Source organism: Varroa jacobsoni, unplaced genomic scaffold, assembly GCF_002532875.2.
Source record: "Varroa jacobsoni isolate VJ856 unplaced genomic scaffold, vjacob_1.0 scaffold_770, whole genome shotgun sequence".
In the NCBI taxonomy this organism is placed as follows: Eukaryota; Metazoa; Arthropoda; class Arachnida; order Mesostigmata; family Varroidae; genus Varroa; species Varroa jacobsoni.
In genome coordinates this window covers 335,174-351,438 of record NW_019213672.1, presented here as the reverse complement: position 1 = coordinate 351,438, position 16,265 = coordinate 335,174, and the positions used below count along the sequence as shown (strand labels likewise).

The window sequence follows — 16,265 nt, the reverse complement described above, 5'->3', positions numbered from 1 at the left end:
ATAGACGATTACATCCGACTGTAAACGGTGGAGCAGACAATAGGGGGGTAGGAAAAATCAACAAATTGTTCGGCTTTTGTCGCGATGACGAATGAACTCTTTCGTCCCTTAGACACTTCTCTGGGCGGGAAAGCATCGTGGCCATCACCGCCACGTTTTGTTTGACGAGTACCCAACGTCCCGGTCGATCGGCAGTTGTAGTACGCTTTTTCTTTACGCACTCTGTATCTATACTCTTTTATCATCTAATTAGCAAATGTGAAATTATTATTGTCACAAGTGGATACGTGTGTGTACGTTTGTACGGGTGGAATGCGTTTTTCACACGGCCAAAGTTTAAGTTGCTGCGTTTTGTAGTAACGTCTTATTGTTAGAATTAGATTTAGACACGGTACCAGGAGCTCATGCCTTTCAGACCGCTTTCATCTGCTACTCCCAATGCGTGTATAATCGCTAACGATATCCGATAATAAATGACGCAAGTGTACAAGCAGACAGAAGAACAGACCTATAGTTAGAAAAAAGCGTAGGTCAAGCGGTACCTGCTCCAACAGGGAACCTAAAATAATTCCTTTGCAACACAAAGATCTTCTCACCGTAGGCGAAGCCGTTAGTTACTCTGTTTGTCCTTCGTGTTAATAATGTCATTTTTTTACCCACTCGATTATTTGTATTTTGATCCTAATATGGTCAGGATATGACGAGGTTATATACTGCTGTTACAGAGTTGTAGCAACTTTCGGGTGGCGCTATCATTAGAGTAAGCTAGTATAAAGTTCTCTCATTAGCTCGCGGCGGAATATTGCCTTATTTTGAATGAGAACAAAAATGTTTGCCCAAACAGCTTCAGTCAATAGTATACTAGCCGTTATTAACGATGACCCTTGTCCATCTTGAAAAGTGCTTTTCAATTCAGTTCTCCTAGAAGCTCATGTTTTTCTTTGCGTTGGTCAGTATGATTATCAGGATAAAGGACAGCTTCTCTTATGTGCGCTGTAACAGGCCATTTCTCTTGGACGGATTGTCCTAAACGTTCTAGCAGTTATTCCTCGTGGCATCTGCAACGAATCAAGTACGGCGCCAAAAAAATACGAAAAAAAAAAAAAAAAAAAACACACAACGCTCTAATTACGGTGAATAAGCAGTTTTCCTTCCCCGCGTAACTTGGCTTGTCGCGCTAAAACTTAAGTAAATTTTGGATCGGCTACGAGCCTATGAGGCAACCCAATGCAATAGTTGTATGTTGTGTACGCATTTAATACATATTAACTCTACGATGAACTTTCATTATTTATAGTTCTACAACTGCAAATTATTACTCCGCGGATGTATCTTCAAGTTTAAAGGTTTTCCTTCGAATTTACTTTGATAGCTTTGTTAGAGGCCTTGAGTCATCGTTTGAAGGGCTCAGAGATAATAACTACTATCGAAATGAATCATTAGTTAATCACAACAATAGAACATAGCCGTGGATTGGGCACTAATGCAACGACAGCGGCTAATGCCCAACCTCAAACAATTTACGCAAATTGAAACGTTTTTAAACTTGCAGATTGATATATGAAGCTAGTATCTATTGATAAATATAAAAACGATACTTTTTCTTTCAGATATGACTTAGAGTTGAGATACTTGCTCAAGGCAATTTCGCCCGAAGACGCGTGTTTTCGTTTTCAGCTTCGTTCTGTTTACAGCGCCTTCGTTACCATTAATACGTACGGGGCATTTTTTTTGTTCACAGTGTTTTTTGGTTGTGTACGTCGATTTCTGCCATAGGATCTACAATCGATTATTGTGGCTAATAGGCACAGGCTCAAGGTGTAGGACGGGCGTTACAGTACTCACATTAGCGCTGGCCGGCGAAACGATGAGAAAACTTCGGGCCGGCTCGGTGTGAAGTATCCAGTAGAGGCATAGACCCAGCGTGAGGGCCACGCAGTACACGATCACTATCATAGCGCCGCCGCGTCTGTCGTAGATACTGTTGAGATATACCAACTATAAGGCGTAAAACGCAACTATTGTCTTTGTTGTTGACGCTGTTTGAAACACAAGCGGGCGTGTCTACACGAAAACGCAACCGCTGACCTATATGTGTATTAATCGGCAGCCTCTGAGGACGGTGCTCACAAAACACGGCTTGAAGGACAGCGGCAGCTGATAATGATCTGGGACGGAGAATGAATAACAGATGGCAGCGCCGGCAATGGACGCCGCTAGCAACGCCAATTTGGTACCGTTTAACGTGCGCGACAGCGATTGACGACAGTGAGAGCGATTTCTTTACTGACCCACCGAGTGCCACCGCTGCAATACGAATCAACTTTGCTCTCTGATGTTTGTCTGATCTTTTCTTATCAGTTGGATCCGAGACGTTTGCTTCCTGCTGTTGCGACTGCTCTCGATCCTTTTGCACTACAGGGCCCGTCTTCTCGTCAACTTTGCTTTGATCTTGGGACGGGTTAACGACACGGTAAAAGAGCGTGATCGACTCGACCTGTTTAGCTTTATTCTTTTCGTACGTCACTAGTTTTTTGGCGACTTTGGTAAGTGCTCGTCGCTGCTCACGAGACCTAGCTTTGATTCGCCTCCTCTGGGGCTGGCTTCGGAACAAAACTGGGCCGATATTCGCTGTTTTCAATAGAAAATCCGTAGGACGCGCAGTGCTATCGCAAGTCCTGCAGGATATACAAACGATTTGGCAACTGAACTTCTGTAGTTTTCGCTGTTGCAGTTGCTGCTGCCTGTGACAGTTATTATCGAAAGAATAACCTACTGCCCTTATGCAGTGCTGACGCCCGTTACCGTCCCGATCTTCAGTGTATTGGGGTTGATCCCAGCTTCTCCTCAAAAATAGAGGAACCAATAACCGAGGTTCAGGCCGATTACGGTTGTTATATGTAGGGATGTAACGACAACTTTTCCGAACCGAAATAGATAACGATCCGACAGGGGACGCTTGTGTATACGAACGCCCGCAGCAGTCGAAAGTACGCAGGTTTTCGGCGGCCTTCTGTGGACGCCCGGCGAGCAAGAAAGACAGTTGGGACGATCGCGCCAACGGCAAACCACTCGCCGGGCGATTTATATTGATCACTTTTGATAGGACGTCGAACAACTGCTTAGCTGTTTCACCGCTGAAGGTACCTGCCGGTCCTGTTTGGGCTACTGGCTTAAGAATCCTAGCAACAAGGCCTCGAGCCGGTTTTGGATTATCGATAAATAGTCGGCCTTTTTGTGCCTTTTCGTTTGTAACCAACCCAGTGATATAGTAAATTCTTCGCGCTGCACTTTTTCTACTATGTGTGGCACTATTGGAGCTGCTGCTGCTGCTGCTGCTAGCTAGGATATTATTTTTTCTGTATAGTGCTTTTCGTGTTTGCAGTCTCTGCCGCAGTGTCAATGATGTTTGTGGTGGTGATAAGGATGGTATCGAGCGGCGGGGGCGCATCTTGGCCTCGGATCCGGACGCGTCTAGCGAGCCACATTCAATCACTCGCCTGGGATCCTTCACATCACCACCTCCAACTTCACCTTCTTTCTCTACTTTACGTCGCTATTTCACGCTGCTTCAACCCAGTCGCTCGCGACCCTGCGGTCACCCGTCGATTTCGAGGACCACCTCTATTCACTAACATTAGTTTGCGTTGCCCAGGTTAATACGTGTACGCAAAAAGCGTTTTGTTTCGATAGGGTATTCGTGTACTACACTTTCGGCCACTACCGCTGTTGCCGCCGTCGTAAACGAAAACGGACCAAGAGACGAGAGGATGTAGGTACTCGGCGGGTCCGATCGTGTTTTGTATCGTGTTGGGATCTTAATTTGTTTTAGTTTACCACGTTTCTGAACTCGGCTGTCTCGTTTAACAACTTAACTATAGCAAATTTGTTCTTAGAACAGATGTGAATACGTTTATCTTACTTTGAGAAGGCCGTGTTGGATCAGCGGCGGCGGTGGTTTATTTCATTTGATTTCAGCCAGAGACTATTCTATGCTCTACGGCAGGCCACTAGCGATTTGCAATTACCCAATATAGCTGTCATGTCATTACCTTGGATTCGGTGCCGCCTGACGCCGTGTTTGCTTGGCTTTTTTTGGTACAACAACGCCTACTCAAGTGTCGCGCGGGTACACGACGCCATCCACTATAAGGGGCTGTTGCTTTACATCCCCATATCTGTTTCGACCGTTGCCGTACGACGCATTGACGCTAATGTTTACGCTTGCTACGCTCACGATCCGTTTCGTCCCTGTCATAGTTCAGTCGTAAAATGTCCGCTTGCGAACCGTAGAAGCATGTAAGTCTAGATTTGCGGCAGGAGTAGACACATTTGGCTGCCTTTGTGGGGCGATGAAGGTGGCAGCTGTCGTCGAAAGCAGCGATGTTTAACGATGGTAGATTTGAACATCCATTGCTAATTCAATGGATTTGTCTTCAGTAGCTTATACTACCATCGATCTAGTTGGAGGAGTGTTGACGAGGACGGTCGCACGCGCCTGTGGGCTTCGCAACGCATAGAAATGTACTTGAAGCAGTTCAACTCGAGCGGTCGGTTAGTGCTAAACTTTATTCTCTAAAAACTCAGGGTACCAAGATTTGAAGGTCCTTTTGTTGTTTTTCCGCCGCAGTCACTGGATCGGTCTTCGTCACACTGTCACACTATTCTTCTAGCCAAATCAGTCCCCTTAGACCATTCTAGGAAAAATTGGCGCCAACACATATGTACGATGCCTGTATTGTTAACCAGCCTTAACCTATCAGTCGTTCGAAATGAATGGCTATGTAGACGCCAGCTAAGCACAACCGAGAAGTCGAAGATGGCGAAGACACTTATAGACGGAATAAAGCAAATAAAGAACGAAACTCTCACAACTTGTTATGATTATGGGCCACTTTGTCACTTTATTACGGTGGTCATGCACTAAAGAGCTATTGTCCGCCTAGTAGCTCCACTCGATCCCTGCACTTTCGCTGCAACAGTGGGATGGCGCTGATGGCACACGCACAGCCTCGTCTGTATTCTAGCCACACCGATCCAGGAACCTTCAACTTAACTTTCCCCTTCTTTTGTGTTTGCAGGGACCCTGTCTGCTTGCCGTAGCTGTTATTATGCTGCTTTTTGTGTGTTACAGGCAAAGACTACCTTATACTGCAGCAGCGCAAGCAAGCGCGTGTGCGTTAACTGAGTTTACGGCAAACGGAACAGCGCAAACGTAACGTATTCGCGACGGTACAGGTCAAGTAGAAGATATCGTTCTCTGCTGCTTCTGATAGCGCCGTAGCCTGCTTTAATCGTACGGCTACAGTAATAGCCGCTGTCGCGGTCGTCCTAATAGAAAATCAAATTGTTGCGCGGAGAATCATACGCCTTTGTCCCTACACGCTGTCTCCGTCGTAATTTGTTTGAGCATCGCCTTATTTGGCCACACCGCTACCGAAACGTTACTAGCTTTTAGCCGGCATAGATTCCACAACGCTGTTCACTCGAATGACGTCGCAAGGAGCGAAGATCTAACACAATCGTTTTTTCTTACAGTACTTACGGGGTCGATCGAGCTTTCGCTCAGCTGGCGGTTGTTTGCAGTTTGCTTTGACCTGTTTATTTGCGGCTGTTTGTAAATGCGTTTGAGCCACTACGTAATAGTATCAGCGGTGATGCTGGTCCTGCCGCTGCCGTTTGTACTGCAGCTGCAAACGTTGTTGCAAGGGGCTGTGCCTACTAAGGCAGGCCAGCGCAGGCCACCAGCTCCACCACACGCTGGAGTGAGTCTCCTTGCTGGTTGACAGCAAGGCAGAGCTCGGCGCTAGCTGCTCGTTGTGCTGCTGCTGCTCCTGCCCGCCCGGAGAATAGGGCGAGGGTTCTCAGCCACTCCGCGCTCCCCCGCTTTGCTGCCGTGCCTCCCTTCCTAGCCTACCCATACGTTTCCCATAGAAGCAGGCGGCGCGCGCCCCCGGCGACTCCGAGGAGGAGAGTTGACATAGCACCGGTTTAGAATTCTGCCATCGACGGTGGCGCCACTGCCACAATTACATTCAACTAACTTAGGAAGCTAGCGCAAAGGACCAGCCAGTCAGCGAACGACCACCGACGAAGCGACAGACGACGAGTGCGTTTCGCCCCAATTTCTTACATCCGTAGCACTGGCGGCTGCGCCGAGCAAGCGAGCTACGGCGTGAAGGCCGATCGGGCCGCGTTCATCTCACACCTGAACAACGAAAACGTCACTGCTGTTCTGTTGGCCCATCGAAAACCGCTGGCAACGCTGATCGTGACGACGATCGCGGCGGCAACGCCCGCGGCAATGGCTGTAGCGGGTGGGGTGGGGTGGGCCAACGCAGGTGCAATAGCGTTGCTCTACACCGAAAGCAGTGGCCTGAGCGAAGCAAAAAAACGTCCGAGAATATGGACTTAGGCACAGATAACGCAAGCAGGGGTTTTCGCGTACAGAAAACAAATAAAACGGTCAGTACGGAGCCACACAGACCCTAGATTCGCACGATGCTGAGAAAGCTTAAAGGCGTACGCTTCACTATAATATAGACTGTGCTTCATGTTCAACGATCTTCTATTACATCATTACATAACGCCACTGTTCTATAACCCTCATAGAAGCGACGATAGCTCCGTGGCTGTAACTTAACGTAGATAGTAACTTAACGCTATAGGCTAGTTGAAACATATAGTTCGCAGAACCCTCAGAGCCAGAGTTAGCAGCGAAAGGGTGCTCTTTCTTATAATGGTAATAACGCCACCATTCGAGCAATAAGACAAATAATCGTTGGTTCGTATTCTACCGTTGAGATCTCTTAGTATTGGAGATTATCAGAGCATTATATATATAGGATTATTGTTACGAACGGGTGTTTTGTAGTTTAACAGGACTATTATCAAGTAATTTCGACAGCGCTTGTGGTATCTATGTTAATTTGTACGGAATACATAGCCTTGGTTAAAGTCACTAGACCGTAATGGCCTTTATATTGAAGGCGCAGTGACTGTTCTACACATCGTCCTCTATCCGCATGCTAATATTTTATGTGTACGCACATACGTGCACGCGGCTTGTTCAGTGTAGGAATAATATACAATCACATATGCTGCTCTTATTAATGTTGCTGCACGTATATATGAAGTCTACGCGGAGTTGGCGGTTGCCTCAGGCCGCGATTTGATGACTAAGCCGGCGGTGCCTTAACGCTTGAACACCTGCTCTTTGCGGATCAGCTGAATATATGGACGAACAATGCTAGGATCCGTTGCAGAATAGCTAGCTTTAATACAGATGCGTTTACTGACTAGGGTCTATAACTCACATAGAAAAGCTAAGTAAAAAAAGACACCGTCAGCATAGCGGCTTTGCGTACATCTAACTAATTTAAAGACATACTGACAATTTCCTTCGGGAACAACCTCATCCTCATGACTTCATCCGTCAAGTTGCTTCCGACTGATTAAACTCAGTCTTGTATTACAGTCAAAATAAAATAGTAAATAACCGGTTATTTCTGAGTAGTATAGCTTTACACAGCATATAGGGTAAATACAGCCAGATGGATGATGGGGCATGAAAATCTAGAAATTAATAAGGGTCTCACATATCGTCCGACCGCAGAACAGTAGATTATTTATTTCTGGGTAAAATTTGTAAAACGGCAAAAATCTATAAGAAACGGTCGCGTGGCGTTCTATGTTTTGCTTCCTTATAACAGTTAATTATATATTTATTATTATCAGGCGAGCGTCCAATCAGACATGCAGACGGAAATAGAGACAGTGGTTCTTTCAGTGGATTTGAAGTACGTTGGTCGTGAAGAGCTCACAAGTGTTACTATCCCGGTTTGCGCTACGAGACGATTAGACTAAACCAAGCAGAGGTTTTACGAGAGAAAATTCTATACGGACAGGTAGGGCCTTTTGATATTCGCCAGTCCTATACTAAGTGACCTAATGACCCAGGAACGCGCTTTTAAAAATATTATATTTTCGATTAATAATTTAATAACAAAACCAAATAACCAAACATTAAGCTTGGATTGGATATGAGTTCGCCCTGCTCTTGAACTACATCTATATATGACGTAATCGTTTTAAACATTTTCATATTTTTGCAAAGTTTAGGTCTTCATTTTGTAGTCTTCGCTAGCCAATCATTGAAAAGCCTATCTGCGAATGAACATTGTGGTTACTGATTTGAGCTTTGCGATTGTGCGAAGAATATACATAGATTCAACCATATCATCATGGCGTATCCTGTATAAATCCTTAGCCTAATTATTAATGTAACGTTTCTTGGCTCTTCTTAATAAAAAGGCGGCTAAACTGGAAAAGATCTACAGTGAAAAAAGCTATATTCATTTGTGAGGTTCACGAAAGCTATACAAATACCTTTCTTTATTTTTAGACTTATCGTTTATTATAAACCTAGTAGTTCGTATTGTATTGACAATCATAACTTAACAAGGTTACTTCTGCCACAACTTATAAATGTAGTTTTTCTTAAATTAACAAATAGATATGGTAAGCTTTATGTGTAGTTTCTCGATATATTTGAAAAGATTACGTTTTCACTTTCTATCGCGTCTTGAGAAGGAGGAAGGCATCTGCTCAATCCTAGGCGCACGAAGGCATATCTTTTTTATTATTAAGTAAATAACTTGCAATTTTTGAACTGACAAGTTTAAGGTAATGATTTCTCAGTATGACCTGTTATACAAGTATAACAAACGTACAAACAGCCTCGTTTGTGCGTTACACATCGAACTGTATACAGTGGAAGCTTTTTAATGGCTGTATACTTCCTGTTTGCTTTATCACAGCTAATTTTTTTAATCATTTTTTTGTTTTTCGAAGTAAATCGATATTTATGTAGCGTAAAAGGCTGCCAACTAACCCTCTTATTGCATAGAAAAGACTAAAACTATTCGGCTTAAGTCAGGATCTAGTATAGAGGGACTGAAACTAGTGTTTCATATTTCGACCTTCAATTTTGGACATGACGCTTTGACGTTACAACACGATGTTACATTTTCACCAAGTATTTACACAGTCTTGCAGATTTTATGCCAGACAAATCGCACGTACTTCTATCTAGGTTAGGGCTAAAATTATGAAACGGGGGGCACTTTGAGCCGAGATGGTTGATGCGCAATTCTTTTTGTCAAATATGTAACCGGCCATAGCAAAACAGACTAATTTGGGCCAATGAATACCTAAATAGAAACCTAATAATTAAGCTAAATATATGTCTAGGTCAATAGTAAAACCCTATTTGGCATCCCTTCCTCGATGCCTTTGATATCCAGATTTCACTGTTGAAATTTTTGAAATACCACTTATACGGTGGGCATGAACCTACCGTACTGAAGCTTTTTTTTTAAATTTTCAATAAATTTCAACAACGAACTAGCCTTAAAGGAACAAACCTTGTTCATCCTGGAAACTCAATTAATTTACGGCTACGAAATGTACGCCACTGCGACTGAGCTAAGCCGAAGGCTGTTCTCGCTTGAAAATTAAGTGCTAACATTGTCCTTTTCTATAAATCAGGATGCTGAGCACCGCGCAGGCACGAATTGTTGCTTGGAACAGCATACTATGCGTCCTGAAATATTTTAATCGACAGTGTCTCTCGTCCTGAAGCAACACCCCCCGTAGCAACAGTATGACCTTGTCGCTAGCAGAACTGACCATGTCTACGTCCGGTTCTCTATGAATACATCTCTCGAACAGCGGGAAGAGAGCTTAATCATAAAAAAATATGGCAAATCGTACTTTGCAAACCATCCGATTACAACAGGCTTTGTTATTAGCTGGGTATGTTAAAAGCAAAGAAAGTACTATGACTCACACCAATGGGACGCTCTATTGAGCTACTACAAACCCTTAAATATTTTAACGCTAGTAGGGTTACAATCTCACATTTGAAAAAAAAAATAGGGATGATTAAATGGCTATGAAATAGCGATTTCTGCTGCATTAACTTCCGGCTATAATTTGTGCACCGATACCAGCAGCCGGGTGAGCTTGTCTCTATCGTTGGAGAAATAGCCATGTGCTACTGCCGACATCACTGAGAACGTTTCTAGGCTATGACAGATTAAAATATCAAATCTTCACGGTTATAACCTATCAGACATTGACGACAAGCGTTTCTAATAAATAAACATATAAATAGATATGTGCTTGAATTAAAAAGATGTTTTTTTTCCGCCGCGTATTGGTCTCGTCCTTGTTTCTGTGATGAAGCAATTAGTAGGTATATGTGTGTACATGTAAGGTATGTCATAGCAGTCGTTTCGTCCATTGCGACCAAAAGGCTAGATGATTATATTTTGCCACTAGAGATGGATGTGTTTCTTGACACTGTATAAATTCGATGTATTTGTTCAGGCTGCATGACGGAAGATTGCCTTTATCTTCGCCATTTTCATCATTCACTTTCGTCACAAGTGTTAAACATCTCAGAATTCGTGATGACAAAAATTCGTAATGAACATAGTAATCTGTCTTCAATATTACATACGTCAGTTCCTATTAACTGGTGTAAACTTTGACAAATGACGACCAACTAACATGCTGAATAAGAACGCAATCTTTTATTAAGAGGATTAATACGGGCAAATTGAGGGACACAGGATAACGACTCTCAGGGTAGCTGAAATAGCCTAATTAGAATTATTTAGTTTAGAAAAGTTAATCACGTAAAATTAGACCGTTTTTACCGTTCCGGTCGGCGTCTTACGATGACTTCAGTAATTACTGAATCAAACTAGTTTAAGCACATCTCAGTCTAAAAATAGCTTACGGAAAAGTCCTCATTCGCACGCCGCAGGGAGCGTATAGTTGATTTTGAATGTAAAAGAAACGACAGAAAATATATTCGATATTTGAAGGTGGAAACGTTAACGGTGAAAGGGGCACTACGCCCATAAACACTCGAGCTTTTAGTGCCACAAACCTAATCCTTTACTCTGCTGTTATTTTGAATGAAGACCTGTACCTTTGAAGCAGCTATAGTTTCGTGCACGAATAATATCTATGAAATGAAACTATCCAACGAAGCGATGTATCGATAATGGCACAATTCATCTTATGTCTTGCAAGATATTCGAATGGTGCAAAAGGGAACTCTGCTATTACCACATTTTAACCATAAGAAACCGGAGATCCCCTATTTTAAAGGTTGTTCATTCCTAAACTGCTAGATAAACGGTTATTTTCACCTGATAATCTATACTATTTAAAAACGATGGCCTTAAATAGTAAATCATCCATTTTGAATACGTAGAAATAAAGGAATTTACCTTGCTGTAATGTTCTACACTCTGCTTCAAACCACCGCAGTCACCCATTATATAGTAGGACCACGTAAATCGGTAATGATACTAGGCAGTCTCTAAGCATATGTTCATATTATTTGTTCGAGTTCGTTAATTTCTTCGATTTAGTTTATGTTCGATATGGGTCATTGATGGTATCAGGTAAGGCGGCTTCACTAAAAGCCCATCATAGCAGCTCTGCTCAAGGGCCATTCTGCTCTAAAAGTTATCGCTTGTAATGGTAGGCCAGTGCCAATGTTCGCATTGTTGTTCCAGTTGGATAAAGGGGTAATTTTTGTCGAATGAAATCTGCGCTCATAACTCTCGCTCAAAAGTGGAGTGGCCAAGGGACCTGATTTTTCTAAGCCTTTGTTCTGTGGCACAACTAGAGACGTCTGTGATAGCTGCTGGCCTGCCGTTTAGAGCGGGTCGCCATTTAGATCATTGGTCGACAGGGGTTAATCAATAAAGAAGTCAGTGGAACGGTGACATCCTTCCACGTTTGCGGTCAGTTTTCTTATGGAACATTAGGTGTTTACAGAAATCTATTACTGATTGATACAGCATGGCTTCAAGAGTAAACCCTTTCTGTTCTCTATTTCTAACTGGATGTTTTATTGTTGCTGATAGAATGAAAATAAAACAAAAGCCATAACTCGAAAATAGTATAGTGGATATTGCAGTACAGCGCACCAGTGTCAACATGCTTTGTTAGCAAAAGAAGCGTGCTCATTCTGTGCTTATCAAGTACAGGCTTGTGCGTATCTGGTACCCAAGGCGTACAGGTGAGCTTCTCAAATAAAGGTGACCTAATACGAAGCTTCTAGTAGAATTTCTGCAAGGCGGTTTCTGTGCATGTCACTAATGCCTACATTTAAAACAATTCGTTATATGTAAAACATCAAATCCAAACTTTACGTATTACTAGCTTTGCATTGTCAAATATCAAAGAAGCCATCTTTGATAAATCACATAAATAGTCACTTTTATTTGTTCGTAAAATAAAAAAAAAGCTTAAATGATTTCGTCGTAAAGCATATTATGTAATCTCCAATAAGGGCAGCGTCAACGTGATGATTTTTATTAGCGGCCCTTGAAGAAACCAGTCACTGCTGGTTTGAGGCCCGTGATAAGGAGACGAAACTTTGAATGATTAAAAAGAAGACAGTTTTCCTTTTTAAATTCTAAAGGAATATTACATTCATGTCTCAAGCACAGGCGGATAAAGGTAGTATTTTCCGTTGCCTAGTTGTCAGCGTGTAACTTCTCTGAGGGCCAGCCTTACACTTTTCCTTCAACGTAAACCTATGCTCGTCTTTATTGTAAACGTATTTTTATTTATAAATCTATTTTTCAGCGAATTATGCACCCTTACCTTGTTTCTATGCCGTCATACGGAACACTGAGTACAACCTCTTTATTTTAAACGTCAATTAAAAACGAAACATAATAATAATATTACCAGAACGAATGGCGAATATCCACAAATTTAAAGACCAGGGACAGTCTAAGAGTTGGGATGGAACTGCTGGTGCCGCCTCCGCTGTCGCAGAGCAAAGTCTCAGCTCAATTCAACTGGGTGGCTGGAGACCATTGCTACTAGCTGCAATGTAGCGTAGCAATGGAGACCAGTTAGGTTCAGCCGGGATATCGAAGAAAGTTGGGGCCGTCAGGAGTTGTTAACACAGCAGCGACTCACGCGGCTTCCAAGGTACCGGCTTTCGTAGTTGGTAGCGATGCCGAAAGCCAAAGCTGCGCGAAGCTGCACTGAAGACCCGGCTGCTGCCGGCTCGCGCCTGGGTCGTTATTTCGAGATTAGGAAGCAGAAAAAATACTCGAAGAACCGTCGCTCCTGTTTCTGCTGCTGCCTTTGGTGCAGTTGCGCAGCTTCGTTGAGGAGCAAAAATCACACATACGGTCATTCTTTCTCTTACTTAGTGATAGAGACAGGGAAAGGGAACGACTTTAGTCACTCTCATTCCATAGCAGGGACGCACACGAAAGACTTCAACACAGTCACATAGACGCATGGTTAACAATAGAGAGAAGAAGGTCGTTCTTTAGCTTATGAACATGGGTCTGCGAATGAACGGCGTCGGCGAGATCTGCACCCACGGGGATACAGGGAGTTTCAGTCAATAATAATAAGGCAGAAAGCAGACAACGTGAAGGCAACTGTCCTCTTAGCAGCGGTGGTAGTATGCAAAAAAAGCTGAGCAGAAGCTTCTGGCCTTAAAACCAGAGGCTGCACTGATCAACTAGACAGGCTGTCGTTACAGAATTCACTGACTGGTCGTATATAAGTATCCGTTGGCCTTAGCATCTGTCCGTCAGTCATTCGATATTTGTCACGAGCGTTTTTGGCCAATAAACGAGGAAAGCTTACAGAAGAAGCATAGATACGTCACATAGGCACTTGTACACCTGTTGAAAAACGTCGATTGTAAAGAAAGGAAATTATTTCGACGAGGAGAACAAGACACTGAGGAAAAGCGCAGTAGGATTGGCCAGAGCGGGGAAGGTTTTGCAAATAGGGATGACTGATTCTAACAGGGGCTGGATGACCGCCTGCCTGCCCTGCTCATCATCGAACGATCCGCCTTAATTGGCGGGCCTAAGATAACCTATGGAAAACTAAACCCATATTCGTGCACCGACAGACTCCCGAACACACGATAGGACAAATAAAAACAACAGCCCCGGCTACACGTCTCGATACGGCGGCGTGTTCACGTTTAAAATAGAATAATAGATACAGCCGTACACACTTACGTGTTTATACAGTTAACTGTAAGTAGCAATAACCTGTAATAAAGTGCAAAGGTAAAAAGGCGTCCGTGACGTTTGTGTCCATGTCAAAAGCAGTATAAACATACAGCCTATTCGATTACTCGATACGGTAATGCACGTTTCGAGCGGTACCAATCGCAACGAAAATTGACGTGCGTCAGCATTATACTACCGCACGTACAGGATGCTAAGTATGTTACTATTTAGAGTAGGGCCACAGCTCCCACTGTGAAACGCTATACTTGGGCAACAGTGACACGGTCTGCTCCGCTGCAGCACCTATGTACATATGCAAAATGGTGCACATTTTGCAGATGTACATTGGTGCACGTAGTTCCGCACGAAAATTTGAATTACTTATCAACTTATTTTTGTGATTATGAAGAACAAAGGAAGTTAATCCGTTAACCAGGAATGACATCTTTATCATTGTGACTTTTGCTAGGACGAGTCTGTTTAAATTAAATAAATTCAACAAGATACCCGAGTAGGTCAATATAGATAAGCATAGCTTGATTTCTAACGACATGGGTAAGCTTAACTATTTTGAATTTAATTCAACCTCGTAGGGCCATGTTTTTTAGCTAATAATGCAAGTACAAGATAGCAACGCTAACTTAATAGGTTAGCAAAATAGCTAACCTATGCGACACTAATTAACGCTAGGATACGGAACCTTCAATTCATGGGTCTTCGTGTCTCAGGTCATTGGTAATCCTTCTTATCTCGAATTCCTTGCAGTTTTTACGTAGAAACTGGAAAGTTATTCAGGTACTAAGTCTTTAAAGCAAACATCTTTTGGTAGAAATACGCCGCAAATTAGAGTCTTTTTTTTTATCAGTTTTTAAATGATGATTATTGATCGAACTAAACTGGTGGCCTTTTAACATGAACCATATATATCGTTCCGGCTTAAAATAGGTTACAAGTAATTTCTGCAAACGGTCAAGTGATGCTCATGCCTCGCCTGGTCATCATGTCTAGTCTCGAACTCGTCAACGTAAAACGAATACGATTCATACCTCTCTTTTGCTCCCTATTCGCGTGTGCCTTAAACTAAATCTTAATTACGTATACGTCTCGAAAGAGTACGAGGCCTACCCATTGTCTTCCTAGTTTCGCTCGGATTTCACGTCCGGAACCATTTGCCATCTCGTAATCATGCGATAGAAAACAACACACAGATAGGATATTGGTGTCAGAACATCAGATAGCAAGTAAGAAGAACACTGATAAATGTGTGCAATAATGTTGATGCTAAAGAATTGATTACCATTTTGCAACAAGTTCGCCAGTCTCAAGTTTAGTCCACTAAGTTTTGCTTTAGACAATTATTATGTAGGGCAAAACGAAAAATAGTATTCCCGACTATGGGCTTAAGCCGCTCTACTAATCCCTGCGATTCATAGGGACCATCGAGTGTAGTGAAGTGTAGCTTTGGAACTTAGAAATCATGCTTCATGTTTTCGGTCTCAAAGCCGGCCAGCAGCTTTCTCCACGTTTAGGTATTACTTAGTCGATCGCCGTTCGAGTAAGATAGAACAGTAGCCATCTAGTGATTTCCCTTTACGTGTGTTTAGGACAAGTAAAATTCACTACTGTTTACCGATGGTGTCGCTGGTTTTCACAGCGCTTCAGCTTCGGAGGCTTGCGACCCTCAGTTGGTCGGCTGTTTCTTCGGATGTGAAAAATCGACCGCATCTAGACGCCAGCAAAACGAACTGGACTACCTCTATTGGTTCCGATTTTAAGCTTTCCTATGGATATGAGACCTAAAACCATGATATGTTCTACAGGTCATCGAGCTTTCAACCATATCCGTAGCGATGCAGCCTCACTATTGTTCCAATCCAGCCAAGGTCTATGCAAAGAATTACGAACCAGAAGTCGAGAGCTTGGCTTAGCAAATGATCGAGCGATGTACACGTATCGTAAACGGTATGAGTCGTTCTTGAATAAAAGACGAGGCAATGAAGTCTATGAAGGGTCCGTTCTCAAATCTCAAAATAACGTTTAAACAAATGATACGTATTGGACAAAAAAAGTTCCGATGATTTTGTGATACTGTACCCAATAAACTGCACGTGCCCCATTAACCGCGGATGAACTGATCGGAGCGAGTACGGCTTCATTTCGAAAAATGACGATCTTCCT

At 43.0% G+C, this 16,265-nt stretch overlaps 1 protein-coding gene and 1 long non-coding RNA gene across 2 annotated transcripts in view; one reads left to right on the top strand and one right to left on the bottom strand.

Annotated features, from left to right (window-relative positions):
- LOC111263499 (uncharacterized) overlaps nucleotides 1-5,786 on the bottom strand; it is a 58,579-nt gene extending 52,793 nt beyond the window's left edge. The window contains exon 1 of the mRNA XM_086969661.1: nucleotides 1,846-5,786. Within this exon, the coding sequence (XP_086825787.1) occupies nucleotides 1,846-1,956 (111 nt within the window). The 5' untranslated portion in view covers nucleotides 1,957-5,786. The remainder of the gene's footprint in view (nucleotides 1-1,845) is intronic.
- A 370-nt stretch (nucleotides 5,787-6,156) lies between these two features.
- Nucleotides 6,157-10,166, top strand: LOC111263486 (uncharacterized). The gene is made up of 3 exons (XR_002682261.2): nucleotides 6,157-6,465; nucleotides 7,738-7,907; nucleotides 9,550-10,166. It is a non-coding gene; the product is annotated as an uncharacterized LOC111263486 (long non-coding RNA).
- The last annotated feature ends 6,099 nt before the right edge of the window (nucleotides 10,167-16,265 follow it).